General features: G+C 37.3%; 1 protein-coding gene across 1 annotated transcript in view; it reads left to right on the forward strand.

The window, feature by feature from the left end:
• The window catches only part of PLXDC2 (plexin domain containing 2), a gene marked incomplete at both ends in the record, with an annotated part of 432,850 nt that overhangs the window by 199,936 nt on the left and 213,232 nt on the right, over window positions 1-19,682 (forward strand). Inside the window, one exon of the mRNA XM_080716877.1 lies at window positions 13,092-13,238. Coding sequence (XP_080573003.1) covers window positions 13,092-13,238 — 147 coding nt within the window. The remainder of the gene's footprint in view (window positions 1-13,091; window positions 13,239-19,682) is intronic.

Genomic DNA, 19,682 nt, shown 5'->3' on the forward strand with positions numbered 1-19,682 from the left:
GCTGACCTTGAACTTGTGATACACCTGTTTCAGCCTCCCAAGTACTGGGATTACAATCTTGCACCACCATGCTTGGCGTGAGTTGACTTTTTTAGTAGATTTATTTCTAAAGTTTTGGTTTGGGCATGATCATGTAGACTCAAGACATATTCTGAGGAAATGTAGAAGCTTCAGTTAGTTGGTGGCATTTTCCCTTGTTTAGTGGTTCCCAGGGTTGTTCATACTTTGATCACATCCTGTACCTCACCCGAGATTCTGGCTTAATTGGTCTGGTGTCTGACACAGGCTTCGACGAGTCTAATATGCAAGCAAATTTGGGAACCCCTGCTGTGGCTCCAAGTTACTTGTGAGTTCATGGCACTGTTCTACCTGGAGTGTGGATTCAGGTATTCAATGAGAAAATAATTAAAAATGCAGCTATTATTTCCACATGGAAATCCTTCTCAATTTCGCAGAGATATCCCCAAGGCCTTATTTCTGTGTCTTTTTATGTACTGCAATGGGGGTACCAAAGATATTTGCAATGTTTGTTTTTTAGAATGATGTATAGTTACATCAAATTCTTTAAAATGTTAACTGGCATCAGTTTCTCTGAGCTTTCGAGCGTGTCCCAGTTACGGGGACTAAATACTTGAGAGTGCTTTTTGAATGTTCTTCTCCTCTCAAAGACTGGAAAGTTATTTGAATACTTCAGAGCCTTCCCCACCGAGGCCCCTTTTCCTTTTATTCTTATAAGCAACCAAGGTCGAGCTATTATGATTTTATTCTTAGACTATTGAAAGAGCTTCCAAACCAATGTCTGTTTCTAATTTTTCCTTCTCCAGGCCATCCTATTTTCTAGATTGTTCCTTTATTAATTTATCACTCCCCAGGCATCAATGGTTTTACAAAATAAAGTACAGTCTTTCCAGCCTGACTTTTAAGACTTTATATGATATAAATTCTACGTATCTAATTGTACTCGTTTCGAGTTGCTTCCCTATCAGTGCTGGTTTTCTAGATAGTGCTCATATTTTTCTTGATTTTTTTTTCTGACCAATCTGCCCAACTAGAATGAAAGTCTCAAGTTCGAATTCATTTTTAAAAGCCCAGAATAGATATCATTATTTCTCTGAGCCTTATTTTTCTTATCACTCAAACTGGATAAGATTTTTTTTCCTTCTTAGAATGCCTACAAGACCGAGTTTGCCATTAGTAAAGCAGTTATCCTACAGGGGTTGGGAACAGAGAGATTTGAAGTCTATGTTATCTTCCTCTATTGCAGGCTTCATGGGCGCAAGGACCATATGCATCATAAACATCTTCTGACCTTTTTGGCATCTAGCTCAAAGCCTCTCACACACATCGTTCATGCATCATGACTCTGTATTAACTTGAATGAATGACAACTAAAACAAATGGTTGTAAATAAATAGGCCATTTTGCACATCTTTCTACCTTAGACTGCATCGTCTTAGAGAGTTCACCTGCCTAAATTTTTCTTGGGGTCTTGCCAGCTAGTTCTCAGAAAACCGAGAATCTAATAACACTGACATTTCTCCCTTGTGTGCTTTTGGAAGACAGGAGCAAAAAAAGGCAAACACGCTCCTCAAACTGCACTAAAGTAAAAAGCTCTTCTAGCTATTTTGTAATTTTATTGCAAGATGTAAATGCCAGCTTTACAGATCGAAAAAAGACTGCAAAGTCAGCAAAACCACATTGTGAAAATATGTTTGATTCTAGCATCGGTAGTTTTAAGACAAAACTGCTCAACAGACTGTATTTTTATTTGTATTTTTGTTTCGCTTCCTTAATTTTAACGATGCGTGAAACAGACTCTTTGTTTGCTCTGCCCTTATTTTACCTCCACATCAGCTACCTGAAGATAAGTGAGTTAGTTGCCAACAAGGTTTTCCTTCTTCTAAGCTGTGATCCTAAAAGAATTTATCATTTGAAACTGGCTTTTAAGTTTTTCTTTAGAAACCAGTAAGATGATTCTCTTTGCTAAAAGCTTCTGTATGTCAGAGGAAGCACACTTAGTGATAAATTGAAGAAAAGAAAATTGAAGCTACTCAAAGGCATTGCCGGCACAGCCCCTCAACAGAGTGAAAGAGGGACTCTTTCCTGGGAGCAGAGCAGCCCCATAGTTACACTTAGCCAATGTGTTCAACCACTTGGAAACAGACAGTTTGGATAGCGTGATGCTTCACAGTGGCCCAAATTCTTTCAGGTTCTCCTGTAGACATACAATCCATCTTCCCACCCCCGGAATCCAGCCTATGTCTTGTGTCTTGGTCTGGTCAAATATAAATGATGAAGTAATATTTATGGTTTCTAGGCTCAAGAGGCTTTTTAACTTATACCCTCATGTTTCTTCACTAGTGAAGAAGCCCCATATAACCTACCTAAGGATGAGAGAATAAATGGAGACAGAGACCTTAGACATATGACTAACGCCAACTGGGAATTTCTAGCTAACATGGCCACTGGTTTTGAACCAGCGGCGAGCTAAGATGACACCATGTAGCATCGAAGCAACATCCAACTGAGTCCGGTCCACCTCCCCAGTCTGCAGGGCTGGAGGGATGTTTGAAGCCATCAGGTTTTGGGGTTCCTACCCATCAATAACTTACTGATATAGGTGGCTTGGAGTTTTCATAAGAGTATGGTAATTTCACAAACAGTCAAGTGCATAGTGAATAAAACATGTTTGTACATAACCATCAGTTTGTATATGAGAAGCTACCTCTTTATTGCTGTTAAGAAGAATTCACTATTCTGATTTTTCTAGAAGGTGTTGAAGCCAAAGAAAATAGCCTTGTAAAATGTGAGCATGCTTTAACTTCAACAATTATGGATTGAATCCTTATAATGCAATAGGAATATTCTAAACTCTTAAATGTAGCAGTGGCCACACGCAATACAGAAAGAGAAAGGGAGGGAGGTTGAGATTGACTTTTAAAAGGTGGGAAGATAATAGACTATGTATATATATATATATATATATATATATATATGTGTGTGTGTGTGTGTGTGTGTGTGTGTATACATACATATATATGTATGTTGATAGACTACATAAACATATATGTATGTATATGTGTGTATATCTACTGATAGTATGTTAAAAGAAATTAAAGAATTTAATGAAGACTAAGAAAGAAAATATGCCAGAATAGGGTAATATTATTCCAGGTACAAGGGGCAGCAGGTGCAACATGAGATGCTGTAGGATGTTGACATATGTATGGAACATGCAGCATGGTGAGGTGTGTGTGGTGAGGTTTGAGGGGTGGTATGTGGAGCCCAGTTATGGAGAGCACTTTCGATTTTAGTCTATGTGGGATGGGAAGACTCACTAGAGCAGGAGAGCAATGTGATTCGATGCCTGTTTTTAAAAGCACTACTTTGAAAGAGTATTTCTGTGTTTGAAGATAATAAAGGGAAGGGAACCAACAGGAGAAGTAGGGAAGTCACTGAGAGAGTTCTTTGAAAAGGTCGGAGAAACAGCCTCATGGTAACCACTTAAGCAAGTGCATTTTTTTAATCTGGTGATTGAGCCCAGGGGCGTTCTACCTCTGAGTTACATCTACAGCCCTTTTTACATTTTATTAAGTTTTTCAAAGTTGCTCAGGTTCTCCTTAAGTTGCTGAAACTGGCCTTGAAAACTGTGCTCTTCCTGTCTTAGTTTCCAAAGTTACTGAGATTTCCAGACAAGTACCACCCCACATGGCTGCAAGTATAATGTTTTTAAGTAATAAGAAGAGTAAAAGTTATTGTGAAAGGAGAAGAGACATAGAGTTTGAAATGACACAGAAATACTTTTATATACCTGGAATTTATGTGCTGGAAATGTTATTCAATCTGTTTCAATGTCAGCTTGCTTATTTTGAAAATGAAAACTAATTCATTGATTGTAAGGATTAAATGTGTAAATATTGTTAGTAATAGTATATAATATAATAATATGTTTTATTATTATTACTATTATTACTTAGTGAGGACACAACAAAATAATGGCCTTTTATAAGTCAGGGAGGGGAGGCCCTCTCTGGAAACCATTTAGTTGAACTTCCTAGCCTCAAAAACTATGAAAAATAGACTCTTATTATTTAAACCTGCTGGTTTTGATAGACAGTACCCAGTTTCTGACCCTGCCATAGTTACCAAATCTCAAACAGAAAGTTCCATCTTCATATATGATGATGATGTCTCTGATTCTCAGACATTTCAAGATCTTTCATTGTCATTGTGATTGTTTATTTCCAGTTGATATATATTACACCAAGTATTATAGAGAAGCCCGGAGGTGTTCTGAAATGAAAACACATTTTACTCATCATGATAACATGATTATATTGTGCTTCAAAAAACAGTAGTGCGTTTATACGCAAAACCCATCATTTATGCTGTTTACACAGGTGGTACATGATGCTCCCAGGGAATATTACGTGCTTTGCAAAAAGCCTGTGGATTTGCCTCATATCCTGGTATTTATTTGCCTCCATCCTTGGTGTTGACCTAGAACTTGTCAATGAGGATCAGTATGCACCTGTTGCCCTGCCACCAGTGCTGTCCTTCTTTCTTTTCTCTTCCTTTCTTTCTTCTTTTCTTTTTTTCTTTCTTTCTTTCTTTTTTTCTTTCTGTACTGGGAATGGAATACAGGGACATTCTACCTCCATGCTATACCCTCAGTCCTATTTATTATTCTTTATTTTGAAACAGGTTCTCAATGAGTTCCAGAGGGACTCATTAAGTAGCTGAGGCTGTCCCGGAACCGTGATCTCAGCCTCCCAAGCGCTGGGCTGAGCTAGCTGCCCACACTGGTTCTTCAGACTGTACACTTTCATTTCTTTTGGTGAGGATCACTTAGAGCAAGCCAAGAGCCCTCTGACTCTCATCTAGCAACCACATCCTATTTGTCTTATGGCCAGAAGATTTTAGAAGCCAAGTTGAAAGACATTTGTTGAGAGGTCTAGTTCAAGTCTCTCTTATACAGACTAAAGCCCGGAACTTCCAATAGCCTGGCTATTTCGAGTCTGAGCCTATATGTCCATAAAACTTTTCTCTGAGCCACATTATTTCAAAGCTAACTGTAGTCATTTACATGTTTTACCAGTTTTTCAATAACATATTTTCAGAAGGTTTCTGAAGTCTACAAAAGTTCAGTGTTTGGGAATTATTTGCTTAAAATTTTAAAAGACAAACCAAGATGATAATAATGCATTCAAAACACTGCTCCAGTTCTCTTTCTGGCCTCTTGCATTTCACCATTTCACACCTGAGAATAGTCCAGTGAGCTCATTCTCATATAAATGAGAGGTTTGTGCTAAGGGCAGACACATAAAAGTAAGCCATGTCCAAGTAGAAAATAGTTTGATTTGACAATTGACCCAACATGAACACATACAGACATATCTTAAAGTATCATAGACCTTAGTGATCACTTATTCAATTATTTTAATTTTCTTAATATTTTGAAACATCACAAGTAAATGCTCTAGTTTTTCTTGTCCACACATTTTATCAAACTTCACATTGTGTAGAAGACAATCTTATCTGTGAAAGAGATTGTTATCTAGAAAATGAAAACAATGCTAGACTCCCATATTTGATGTTGTACAGAATATTCTCACTTTACAAAAATGTACACACCAAGACAAATACACATATACCAATCTACTTATCTTATATTTTTGTGGTGATGTAGCTTAATTCTAGCTAAACTCTTCTGAAAAAACTTACAAGATATATTCTGCTTGTAAAAGTCATAGTCAAGCTGGCCTGGGTGGTGCAGGCCTGGAATCACAGTACTTGGAAGGCTGAGAGAGAAGGATTTCAGGTTCTATGCCAGTCTCAGAAACTTAGTGAGATCTTGTTTCAAAATAAAAAATAAAATAGGGTTTAGGATATAAATCAGAGGTAGAAAACCCCTGGATTCAATTCACAGGAGCATCAAAGAAAAAGTCATAGTAAAGATATTGTGGGGGGAGAGAGGGAATAGATCCTGCTATAAAAAGATCAAGTAATTTTTTAATAAAAATGATAAAAAATGTGTAATAACCGAAACAATACATAAAAGATTTGCATAAGAAAAACTATTGCCATGATTTGACATAACCTATAGGAGATACATGAATTGATATTAATTCTTCTAATAATGTAGCAGTAAATAAAATTATATAGCATGTACATGTTCTTAGTATCTAGAGAGAATTTGAATGGAATATTTCTTAATGGATACAGAAGACTACTTAAAAGTAATAAGTAGTTATTCATATCATGCTGAAATTGTCCAAAGTTTATTTAATGATGCCAAATACTTTATACTATACTTAAAAAAAACTGTGCTAAAGTATGTCAGTTGAATTTGATTCTTTGACAGCCCAGTGAAAGAAATTTAAATATTCTCATTCAGTTCTTAAGAATAAAGAAATGAATATGATTTATAGTACCTCCTCACAACCACTCCCTATAGTCACCAGGCTCTAACATGATTGGAAATGTTCCTATACTTGGGGTCCAACTGTGAACTGCCAATCTTTCTGCTGAACAGTTCTTACAGGTCCCAAGTTCCCTATCTTCCTCTATGTAGTTTTACCTTAGAAAAATAAATAGAAAAAGGGAGTTCTGTGTTCAGGAAAGAATTCCTATTGAATTGGACTGACTGGATAATTGACTTGGCTGAAGTGATTGAATTTGTCAGTGACCAAGCCCCGAGAAAGAGAGGTCACTGGCCTGCCTACAGGCTTCATCTCTTCAACCACACCAAGAGCTGTCCTCCCCGAAAGCCTTCTCTGACCTTCCAACCCCATGCACAGCTCTGTCAGAATGGATCTTTCTTTAGGCGACAGTCCTCTTTTGAGATCCTTGACCTATGTCCTAGATATAAGAGAGCAGGTTATTTTCTTGGTTAACATTCTTACTGCTGTAGCTCAGGCATCCTGACCACACAATTTAGAAAAAAGGGAATTCATTTGCTTACACTCTCTGGGAGATTCTGGGTTCAGTCCATGTGGGGCTGGGTTCTTGGATTTCAGGCCACGGTGGTGGTAAACAGAGAGAGGGAGAGTACACAGTCTCTGCTCTCACATCATAGAGGCTGCAAGCAAAGAAGGCCAGCCAGCAAGGGGTGGGATGTTACAAGCACAACCTCTAAGGCCACACCCTCAGGGACCCACCTTCTCCAGCCACACCTCAGAACCTTAGGTTACCACCTACTAAATCCATTACAATGAGATCACAACCCTTATGATTTAGCTATATCAACCTTAAGCTTAATACATGAGCTATGCGGGGATACTCTATATCTGGCCATGACATTATTCTTGGAAGATACCTAAAGGGAAAGCATGAGCAACCCCTTAGAGAATCTCTTGTTGAATTATAAGCATCCCTAAGACCCACCAGCACTATTGAGAAATTCTTTATACTTATATTGGTGCCCTGTAATAACACATCATAATAAAGTTCAGAGTAACAGGGACATACAGCACAGCACTCGGTGAGCCCCCATCCCACCCCACTCTTTTCCCTCCTTTGTACATGATATTGAGATTGTTATTGATAATTTAACATATGCATATAGCATTATTTGAAGTGTTTCTTTAGTATTACATCCCACACACTCTATTAAAATGAATCTAACCAAAAGTATGTTGTATTTCAGATGCATAAAATAAATGCTTTTTTCATAAATAGGTGAATGAAGAAATGAGATGATACACCAAAGCTTCTAAAATATGCTTACAACACAAAAATGCCTTGTAAAGATTCGAATTTCAATCTATTTCTCAAAATTTAGTGGATACACATTTTTATATAACAATGCTTCTAAAAGTGTTTACAAAGTATAATTACCATACAGAGATTCAAATTGCAGCCATGTTCTCAAAATTTAGCAGAAATGAATTTTTCATCTTACTGTAACATTTTCATAGTAAGTAGTGAAAAAGGTTACATTTTACACCTGTTGATTCATTGAAACTGATATTTCATTGAAAATATTTAATGGAAATTTATAGATCAGTTATTTTCCACAGAAATTTTAAGTCACTGACCTTCAAGCTTTATGTTGAGAGTATAATTTACAAATATATTTTAGTAACCTTTGTAACAAATCAATGTTAACTATTTAAATTTGTGAAAAGATCCTCTTTATCATCATTTGTAAGCAGAATATTAACCAATTTAGTATGTATTTTGCAGTACCAATGCTCAATCTTATCTTTTTGTATTTTCTGCTAGCTGGAATTTTGAATAAGACAGTTTTATATAATTTATCCACAGCCAAAGGAAGAAAGTATGCTGTGGCCTTTTGGTATAGCAGTCTATAAATAAGCTTCATTAAATTAATGAACTTTTTCATATATATACTAGATTGAATCCTGTCCCTTACATGAATTACTGAGAACTAACCGAAGTTAGTTCAAGTATAGTAGCACCCAAATCAGTATCACCCTGCCAATGTTCTTTTGGTTTCTTAGAGCAACATAATTTGATGTTTTAGGTCATAAGAGCCTCTTTTAACTATTTACTTCTGCAGTATAATACACACAAATGGTTTCTTAATAGCTTTAATTTTATTTGTTATTTTTATATTTTGGTGCTGGGAATCGAACCCTCTGAGCTACAGCCCCAGCCTTTCTTATTTTTATTTTGAAATAGGGTCTCACTAAGTTACTGAGGCTGTCCTCACAACTTCACACCTCCAGTCTCAACTTCTCAACTACTAGGATCACAGGCATGTACCACCATGACCAAGAAATAGCTTTACTTTTAAATAAACTATACAATCTTCATGAATTCATTCTCATAAGAATATCATATATTTATTAACATTTGACCAGAACCATTCAAGCTATAATATTCTTTTATTGTTCATAGAAGTTTTCAAGAGGTAACCAGTTAATTTAGTGCTAAGTAACTTTACCTAAGAACTTTCATCATGATTTCTGGAAGCCCAGTGATGATCGCACAATATGTTTTTTGTTTATTTTTGGTTCTCAGTGACATGAAATTTGATTCAAATGTTTTTGCTGCATTAGGCATTGAAGGAGGCTGCAGCAACTATTTATCAAAGCTTTACTATGGGGAATGCAGAACCAGGAGAGGAAAACTTGGGCTAGGGATTGGGTTGCAGAATGGCTGAGCCATAGTTCCGATGACTCTGTGTTTGGGACAAGCCCTCTTTTCTCTATAGTGGCATATTTCCAGGCATTTTTGAGAAAACATAAATTTATATAATTTATAGCCATCCCCTGGGCAGTCCACTTCCAGTAGCAGCCGGTGTTCTAAACAAATTGACAACTAGGTATATCACAGTACTGTTTGGTTTTATTTTCTACAGTATTAGAAATAGCTTGGTTTTGATTAGAAAATAAAATTTTTTGTGTCTGGAATGGCTTTTGACAACTCTTTAAATAGCATTACTCCTAAAAAAAAAAAAAAAAAAAAGAACAAGATGTGGTTTGAATGATTTAGCAGTGCTAAAATGTCACATTTTTGAGATATTTATTCTATGGCTTTCCTGAATATCTGAGCTCAGCACCTTTCTGGAATTTAACAAGTTGTGTGTCAACTTTCCTGGGTAAACAATAAATTGTCTTCTTCTTTGAGTAGAAGTTTCTACTTTGAGTAGAAAAAAATCAGGATAGATTTTTTTCTGAAAAATAAATAAATAAATGTATGATAGTTTCACCTAAAAAAAAAAAAAAGAAAAAAATATTCTCTGGTAAGAAAGAAAGCAAAAAGAAATATTGAAATGTTATCTTTAAGTCATCAAAAGTTTGGTACCAGACAAATGAAACTGTTATGTGAGATTATCAATGTTAATATTGTATAAATTGCTATAATACTAGATGTCAACCAGTAAGCCAAGCGTGGGAAGGAGGGATAGGGAGGGAATGGGGTGGGGATCGGGTAGGGGCTAACTGGGCGAGATGTGCATGTATGTCCACAAAAGTATTTTCTTTATACCACTATGATGTATGAATACATTGCACCAATAAAAAATAAATTAAAAAAAATAAAAAAATAAAGAGAAAAAAAAAAAAGAAGTTGCCATGACGACTTGGCAAGCTTGGGCTCAAGAAGTCAAACATTAAGCTCTGGTCTATCTAGCTTTTCAGTATTTCCAAAGTTGTGCTTTTGTTTTTGGCAGCCATAAGTAAAACGTGTATTTTCACATAGTCATATGAGTAGTATGCAGTGGAATTAGATGAAAAGTCATGCATATTTTTTGCAGATAATCTATTCTTTTATTACAGTGATAGTCTTATTATTTCTGATAAGTTCAAGACTATTTCTCAACTAATTGTAGGCTTTCAATAATTAAGGAAAATGAAAAAGTCATTTTATCAATGTTACTTCAAAAATTATACTGAAATCTATTCTGAAAATTTGAAATTACATGAGAATAATTATGAGAAGTTGGCAGCATCATAGAATCTGTTACATAATTTGCCTAAAGATTATATCTTTGACCTCAATGTTGCCTAACTCTCTAGAATAACACTAGCAATAGGGATTAAAAATTAAATTTTTTAAATCAAACTCAATATTTTCTTTGAAACCATTTTTTCATAACACTTATTTGAAAATTAAATGAATCATACCATGTACTTTCAGACCTAATGATTTCTGGCAACTTGCACGAGTTTCTGTTCTTGTTATATGGTTACCTAGAATAGGACAAGAAGATGAGAGATGTTTCTTATCTAGACCTATAAGTCAGTCAAAGTCACCCTAACCAATGTTGCTTAAGTTTGGTTTTAAGTTAAAAAAAAAAAAAACCCTGTTTCTCATGATCCTTTTGGGCTGACAGTCCCCCAAGTGAAGGTGATTTAGGGAAAGAAAAGGTGGAACAAGTCCAGCAGTGGCTCACACTTTGATAAACTGGACCAGAGGGAGGGCTGTTGCTTTACAGTGCTCCTAGTTCGGGATTGTAATCTCAGTACTTAGGAGACTGAGGTAGGAAGGATGCCGGTCTGAAAGCAGCCTTAGCAACATAGCAAGATTCGCAGCAACCTTAGGAGATCCTGTTTCACAAATAAAATTTTAAAAGGGCTGGGGGTGTACCTCAGAGGTAGAATGCCGTGGGTTGAATCAGCAATACCATAATGGATGCACGGGGCGGGGGGGGGACGGAGGCAGGGAGGGAGGAAGGAAAAGGGAAAAGAAAAAAGAATAAAGGAAATTATCTCTCTTCTGGCTAAAGCCCTGAATACCGCAGCAGTTGGTCCTTCTTAGGTCCTGCGCTCATCCATGCCCACCAACCCCTGTGGCTGGTAGAGGGACATGTGCAAAATGGCTTGTGCCCAATGTGGAGGAAGGTACCCACCTCCGATGGTCAAGTGGCGAAGCGAGGAAGCCCAGAGGACTGTGTCCACATGAAAGACCCAACCTCAACGCCTTTGTCTTCGTAGACCTCAAGCAGCCAGCGCCATGTTGCTCCGTAAGGGAGGACTTGAAACCCTGGTCATCCACAGGCTCCCTTGAGCTGAGTGACATTTTTGTCTGTCTTCTTTCTTTACATCTCCTTTTCTTTTCTGAACTTTATACTCTTTCGTTGTGGACATTCACATAATTTCAGTAATACTCAAAGTTTAACTGAAGTTTTACGTAGAATCTTTATTAGGAAGGAAAAGTCAATTAGCTGTTAACATTTAATCACTATTCTCAAAGTCTACATTGTAAGTCTTATTCTTTCTTCTAATCCTGAGGCACAAGCCAGTTAAAATATGGTTTCGAATACCCCTTAATACCCTTTTCCTTTCAGATGACTTCTGAGTTATGTGGGATTCTTGTTTTGATTGAATTTCAAGAATACTTGTTTAATTCTTAAATTCAGCACTTAAATAATAAACATTTGACAAAATTAATATCCCCAGCTCTGTTATTCAAAGTATAGGCCTTCTCTTCTGTATATACCTTTTTCTTACATTTAGTTTAATGTCTTAAAGTGTTTTGTCTTGTGATTCCCCAAATCAAAAAGCACAATAAATTCTAACTGCATATAATGATACAAATGCAAACAGAATTAGCAAAAAACATGTGATTTGGGGGGGGTGTTCCTCATCAAATTTGCCTTATTGAGACACATTTTGTGTGTGTGTGTGTGTGTGTGTGTGGTATTGGGGGTGGAACCCAGAGGCTTTCAACCTCTGGGCTATACTCCCAGACCCATTTTACATTTTATTTGGAAACAGGGTCTCACTAAGTTGCTGAGAGCCTCACTAAGTAGCTGAGGCTGGCTTCGAACCCGTGTGATCCTCCTGTCTCAGCCTCCCAAGCGCGGGGATTACAGGCGTGCGCCACCACGCCCGGCTGAGACACATTTTTTTATTTAGTGGAAAACACAAAAAGTAAAGGCTTGGTAAAAGGCATTCTAGTGATTCTAATAATGATAATTCAAATAAAAGTAGGGTTTAATAGCCCAAATTAAAAGGAAAATGTATGTTATCTAAGTTTCTAGGGCAATTGACTGAGAAACTTAGTTTTATAGAAGAGAAATTTCAATTTGTTGTCACCTGATAATAATTGGAGCTCAGATTTTTCAGTTAACATTCCTTTCTTTTTTTTTCTTTTTCTATTTTGGTGGTACTGGGGTTCCTGGAAGCCCTTCTCCCTCCGGGCTACACTCCCAGACCTATTTTATATATATATTTTTAATTTCGAAACAGGGTCTCTTAAGTCAGCATGGCTGGCTTCAAACCTGCGCGATCCTCCTGTCTCTGCCTCCCAAGCACGGGGATTACAAGCGTGCGTCACCACACCCGGCTTCAATTAATATTTCTAAAGGACTTGTTATTTTGTTTGTTTGGGTATCAGATCTCTAACATTACTGTGCTAGAAAAGACTATTATACATAGGATATATTTTTTATATTTAAGTTTCTTATAAACTGTTAATTTTATATATGTGTATAATGTATATTTTATGTATATATGGAATAATATATATATATATATTTATATTATTTTCACCTTAATTCTATTCCCTTAGAGTTAAAATCGCTCAGTGGGATGTTTTGAAGACAACAAAACATTCCTAATTTAAGCAGAATTTTCATAGGTTCCGTTTTTGATGTACATTATTCTCTATTATTTCAGGAGGATACTGATCATAATTACTATATATCTCGGATATATGGCCCATCTGATTCTGCCAGCCGGGATTTGTGGGTGAACATAGATCAAATGGAAAAAGACAAAGTGAAGATTCATGGAATATTATCCAATACTCATCGGCAAGCCGCAGTAAGTGCTCGGACATTTCAAGATTTCTATTTTTTTTTTTCACTATGAAAAACTGTGGGATTAGTGGGCACATAGCCTCACCTGTGTGGTCAAGTACTTCAGTTCTGTGACAGCAGTGCACACTATGAGTTGTATATAAGATATTAAAGAAAAGGAGAAAGTTGTTTTGATAAACCATCTTTAGTGGAAGCATTTTCCTTAGGCTGCCTGATGAGTTATGTATTTGATTCATAGTTGTAATTCATTACAGATCATTTTCAGCTTAAAAGCTAACAGAGCTGTTTTTAAAAATTGCTTGACTTTGGCATCTTCCATTTTGCATGGGTTTACTGCTCTTGGTCTTGGAACAGATTTTAACTCGAAGCATTTGTGATTCAGATAAAAACATGTAGACTAAATTACAGGTTTAAGTGAAGAATTTAATATAAAGGGGAAGGATAACATCTAGAAGACGTCAAGCTGATATTTCAGCCGAGGCTTATCATTTCCCAGCCTTGTTTCCTTAAATAAATAACTACTCTGAGTCACTCTTTCGGCATCTGTAAAGTGGAGGTGATAGGGACTATTCCTACCAGCCATACTTACCTTACATGGCTATCAGTATCTCACTCTGTGTGCCAGGCTGAATGCCTAAATGGATTAGCTCCTTTATTCTCCCTTAGAATCCCGTGATTTCAGTAGAGCTCACATCACTGTACTGCAGATGGGAGAAATGAGTCTTGGAAAAGTCTCCAAATGTCCAGCTATTAAATGGTGAAACTGGGATGTTAACCAGTAGAAAGTCAATGATGCTATGACCCCAGTAGGAAAGCTAGAAAACCCCAGGGGAGCTGCCAGTAGCCTTGGGTGAAACTGGGGGACATTTAATAAAAATAAGGGCATTAGAAGCAGTAGGGATATAGTAAATATATTTTTTTTTTCTGAAAAGGAGACTGGACACCAATCTAGTTTGGGTTTGTGATTCTAGACAGTCAAGCCCTTGCTCAAAGTATCTATGTAAAACTGATCACTCTCTGATTTCAGAATGTTCACTGAAATGATTCAGAATATAATCATTTCTTGATAAATGGTAGGTTGAACATTTGAAAATTGGCTTTGTTTTGCTGGCATGGATATCAGTGCTGATCCTTTTGTCCTTAAAGCCTCATCAGCCTGAGTTCAGTGTGACTTTGTAGATAGCAGGACAAGTTGGACTTCTAGAGTGGAGAGCCAATATCCTCATTGTCATAGACACAAGAAAGACGAGGATAGCCGGGAGTGGTGGTGCACGCTTATAATCCCCTTGCTTGGGAAGCTCAGACAGGAGGATCGCACAGGTTCGAAACCAGCCTCAGCTACTTAGTGAAGCTTTCAGCAACTTAGTGAGACCCTACTTCCAAATAAAAAATATAAAATAGGTATGGGAGTGTAGCCTGGAGGTAGAAAGCCTCGGGGTTCCACCCCCACTACCACAAAAATAAATAAATAAATAAATAAATAAATAAATAAAGACGAGGTAAGAGAGTCTAGAGTTGAAGTTGTCTAGAGAGACACTGACTTCATAAATGTTCACTATCAAGCATTTTTAGCACTAGCCTTTAGTGTTTATATGTAGAAATTCCTCTATCAGAAGACATTTCCCATGAGTCAGAGTTTTCAATGTAGAGCACATATTTGCCTTTTAATCTGAGAAGCAAATGAACCCTTTCCTTGGTGAATTCCATCATCTCTTTTCTCTTCCCTATCCAGGCAACCCCAGGCAAGATGACAGATTCAGAAATAATTTTCTGTGAGATTTAGCACAGATCTGCAGAAGAGGAGAAAAGGAGAAAAATTAGATTGGTACAATGTCTATCTGGAATTTATTGCATTTGGCAATATTCCCATTCTATCACAGTGGCAGAGAGTGTAAAATTACTTTGTAGGAGTGGTTTGAAAGTTGTTATATCTGCACAGGGATTCCGTGAAGTGGTCCAGGCCTCGTGTCAGACACTGTGGGCAGTTCTAGAAGCAGAGAAAGTTAATCAGTTAAAATGTTAGTAATTCCCTCCTGTGTGATGGCGTAGCCACCATCTGTTCTATGTTGTCCCAAAGCTGAAGCAGTATGCCCTCTCTCTCCTTGAAGAGGACTTTTATCTTTGGAACAGGGTCTACTTGTTTGCCCTGTGACTTCACACTCTCTTAGAATCTACGTTTTTCCACCATTAGCACAAGAGTGACTTCGAAGGCAAGCCCAGTGACAACTAGAGGGAACTTCTGCTTGTCATAAGCCATGCACCGTTTTGTTGTTGTTGTTGTTTTGTTGTTGTTGTTTTGGGGTGTTTTTTTTGGTGGTACTGGGGTTCCTGGAAACCCTTTTACCTCCGGGCTACACTCCCAGACCTATTTTCATACTTTTTAATTTGGAAATGGGGTCTGTCAAGCCCGCGCAGCTGGCTTCGAACCTGTGCCATCCTCCTGTCTCCGCCTCCCAAGCGTGGGGATTACAAGTGTGCGCCACCACGCCTGGCTATGCATCCACTTCTAAATGTACATAATTGTTAGAAACTTTATTTTAGCTAGTCTGAAGTGATCATAGCTTTGTTTCTTGCTTCTTCAGGAGTATTTAAGCCAGCTTTTAGAGGTAGCAATTGACCCTGTGCTCACTTTATTTACTTACTAGAAGATTTAAAAATATTTTAAAAATATTCTTTCTATTCTTTCTAAGTGCAATAATTGAATCTGAGATTTCTAAATTATATAGAGTACTCCTTTCTCTTCTTTCTTTCTTTCTTTCTTTCTTTCTTTCTTTCTTTCTTCTTCCTTTCTTGTACTAGAAATAGGAATATAAGAGCATTCCACCTCTGAGGCTACATTCCCAACATTTTTTTAAATTTATTTTTTCGTGTGTGTGTGTGTGTGTGTGTGTGTGTGTGTGTGTGTGTGTGTGTGTGTTTGGTACGGGGGATTGAACCCAGGGGTGTTCAACACCCCTTGCTGCAGGATGCTCTATGTCTCAGCCTGGTCCTTGAGACAAACTCCAGAAGCTGAAATAGAATAGTCAGGCTTCTTTATTCACTAGTAAAGACCGCCTCTGCAGATTGCTACCGAGTTGACCCTGAACAAAGAACTCATGTGATTTTCATATGCTCTATCTCCCAATTTTGGGAAGGGAATCATGAGATTTTCTTTTACACCTAACATAAGCAAGGTACAGAAAGCAGAAAGAGGCCTTAACTCATGACTCTCCCCCCCCTCACTCTCATGCATTACCATGTCCAGCTTGGAATTTGCACTAGATGTACACATACTGGGATTTACTTTCATGGTCTTCCAATCTTTCCATTGTCCTTCTCACTTAAATAGCATTTAAATCGCTATTGCAGGCAGAAAAGGCAGATGCTAAAATTTAGGTTTGCAGTTGACCAATTGAAGCAAGAAACACGACTTCCTAAATACAAGAAAGTGAAAAAAATTGTATCAGTTCCTGGCATATGGCAAGCACTGAGGCAGGCATTTTATATTAAAATTCTGACAGATATTGGAGTATATTGTCCTTTATCCAGAGTCACACAGTATCAGTTTGCACTCTAGAATTTTCTGACTATAAGCCCAGAAACTGGCCTGGACTTGCTCCTTTCCCTCTGATGTTGATGTATCCAAGTCCACATTCTGTGATTTTCCTCTTTATTTCTGTATCCCTATCATTTAACTTCTTGCTGAGCACAGACTTGGATTCAGCAGCCAGCCTTCCTTACTAGAATTATTCTGTCTTCTCAGGCCACAGACGATGCTCTGAGTCCTAGCTCCCAGAGAAATGTCTCTGTCCTAATGGGATGAGTCTGAGGTAAAAAGTTCCAAGACCCTGGCCCTAACACTCCTTATTAGATGTTGGCCCCTCTGCAACTCAATTTTGTAACTTGGTAAAAAAAAAAAAATAGTAAAGATGCCTGTCTTGGCTGTAGCCACTTCAGAGCTATTCTAAGAATAATAATGAAATAGTTATGGAAAGATTCTGATAAACTTTAAAGAGTAATTGATTGTAGAGCATTGTTACTTGAAAGTCCCAATTCCTTAAAAGGAAAAATAATAATCTATGTCAAAGAAAAAACAGAATTTCATAATAGTGAAAGCAGTGAAAACATTTTTTTAAGTAAGGACTGTCATGACAGTGGGAAGAGATATTGGCGTAGAACTGGGCCCAGTTCTGAAGACAACATAAACAAATAGGGGTTTATAGTCAAGGACCGAGTGGTAGTCAGTGGATAGGAAATTAGCAGAAGGGAGCCTCAGGGGTCAAGGGAACTCCAGCTAAACGGACACTCTGGGCTTCTTGCAGTAGCCTGGGTCATGGTGGATGGCGGGTGTCTTGCTAAATTTAGCAAGGTGTTTTTGTTTCCTTCGCTACAACTGGATTATGCGTGAAAGTACACAGATAGGCCTATTAGAAGTTTCAGAAATCTGACTGGAATTGAACCAAGCAAAGAAAAAAGAAAAAAAAAAATTGTCAGAGTGTGATCAAAACTCATGGACGGAGCTCCCTGTTAACGTGACTTTCGATTTCTGCTAAAATTAAGTGACACAAAGACACAAAAGCCAAAGGTTAAGAGTTAGTGGAGAACGCTTCACAGAGAAGTCTGACTAAAATTTGATCAAGGGGGTAAGTTAAATAGATAAGTAGAGATAAGTGGACAGATGGATGAATGGGGAAATACATACAGGATGGATGGATGGATGGATGGATGGATGGATAAATGGCTATATTTGGTATAATAAAGCTTTATGTCCATATATGCTTTCTTTGCCAAGCAATTACAAATATACTTCTTGCCAGACCTAAATACACTCTTTCTATATCCCAATAAAAAGATTGATTCTTTTGTGTTGGGGGGGTTTACGGGGGATTGAACTCAGAGGTGATCTACCTCTGTGTTACACTTCTAGCCCTATTTTTTATTCTTTATTTTGAAACAGGCTTTCCCAAGTTGTTGAGGGCCTCTTTAAGTTGCTAAGGCTAGCCTTCTACCTGTGACCCTCTGATCTCAGCCTCCCAAGTATTGGGATTACAGGCATGTGTCACCTAAGAAAACACTAAGCAGAATAAAATTATTAAAGTACACAGTCCTCTTTTTATTTCTCAGTATCTTCATCATAATGCAGGAAAAGGCTTTAATAAATCAGCATTTCTGATGAGGTGATTGTTTCAACTCTTTTAATGGTCCTTGATAGAGTTCTCTTCATAACAAAAATAAAGTTTTCTGGAGCAGGTTCTCTTTTCCCCTCTCAGGAAATCAGTTACTACTTCAACTAGTGGTATTTCTATTGGTCTTACTTTGGAATAATACTTAGGTTGGAAGAAAGAAGTAAATTGGACTACCAAAGGTGACCTAAGTTTACTGTTTTCTCATGTTGCCCAATTTTGCTTTTTCTTCACATCAACAAGTGTGTTGATATGCTTTTCATTTTCTAAACAATTAATTTGAAAAAAATTAATTTGGTATCATTATTAGGCTGTGATCTAGACTATTGCATTGTTGTCTGAGTTCTCTGTTCATGGCGTCTAACATTGATTGCTTATATTCATTTTTACTTTCGATGGGTTGAGTAAGCTTTCTGCATTCTCTTTCAAGTTACTTTATTTCAAGCAAGACATGCTTTTCACCAACCTGAGATTACTTTCCTTTGTTCTTAGTATATCTCTCAAGTTTCATAACAGAGTTGGATAGGTTGTAGCAGCATGCGTCTCTATAGGTAAATTTTGGATTAATCCTTCCTTAAATATAAAAAGAAAGAAATTATATAAGTCAGATTTGCATTGCTGTAACAAAATGCCCTAGATAATTCAGCTCTAAAGAAGAAAGGTATATTCTGGCTTATTGTTTCACACGACTGAATATAGTTGCCTGGCCCAGTTGCTTGGGGACCTGTGGTAAGGCAGCATTGCGTGGCACAAACCATGGTGCAGAAAGCTGCTCATGTCATAGAGACCACGAAGTGAATGAAACAGGAAGAGCAAAAGGCAGGGGACCCCAACGCACGTTAAGGTCATGACCCGAATGACTTAAGTACCTGGTTGGCCATGCCTTTTAAAGATTCCATCGCTTTCCAGTAGTGCCAAGCTAGCAATCCCTTGACACTTAGGCCTTTGGGGGACATTCCTGCCCACACTATAGTAGAAACTACTTGACACGAGGTGATAGCTTAGCCAGTATCACTTACATTTTTGTTCTAATTTAATTCTAAATATTCAGATAAATCTGATAGTTATAAAGCATTTATGGGATTCTCTTTAGATATTTGCAAAGCTCAGCTAGTTCTTTAACCTCCTAAGAAACCAGTGTGTATTCCTAATGTGATAAACAGTTAAGTTCTTTAATAAAAGTAGGAGCTCAACAGCACAGAATTCAACTTCGTAAAATCTGAATTTACAACTGTGAAAACTGGAGAAAAAGCCCTAATTCCCTGTCACTTTCTTCCTCTACTAAA

Source organism: Muscardinus avellanarius (assembly GCF_963383645.1).
Source record: "Muscardinus avellanarius genome assembly, chromosome: 20".
Taxonomy (NCBI): domain Eukaryota; kingdom Metazoa; phylum Chordata; class Mammalia; order Rodentia; family Gliridae; genus Muscardinus; species Muscardinus avellanarius.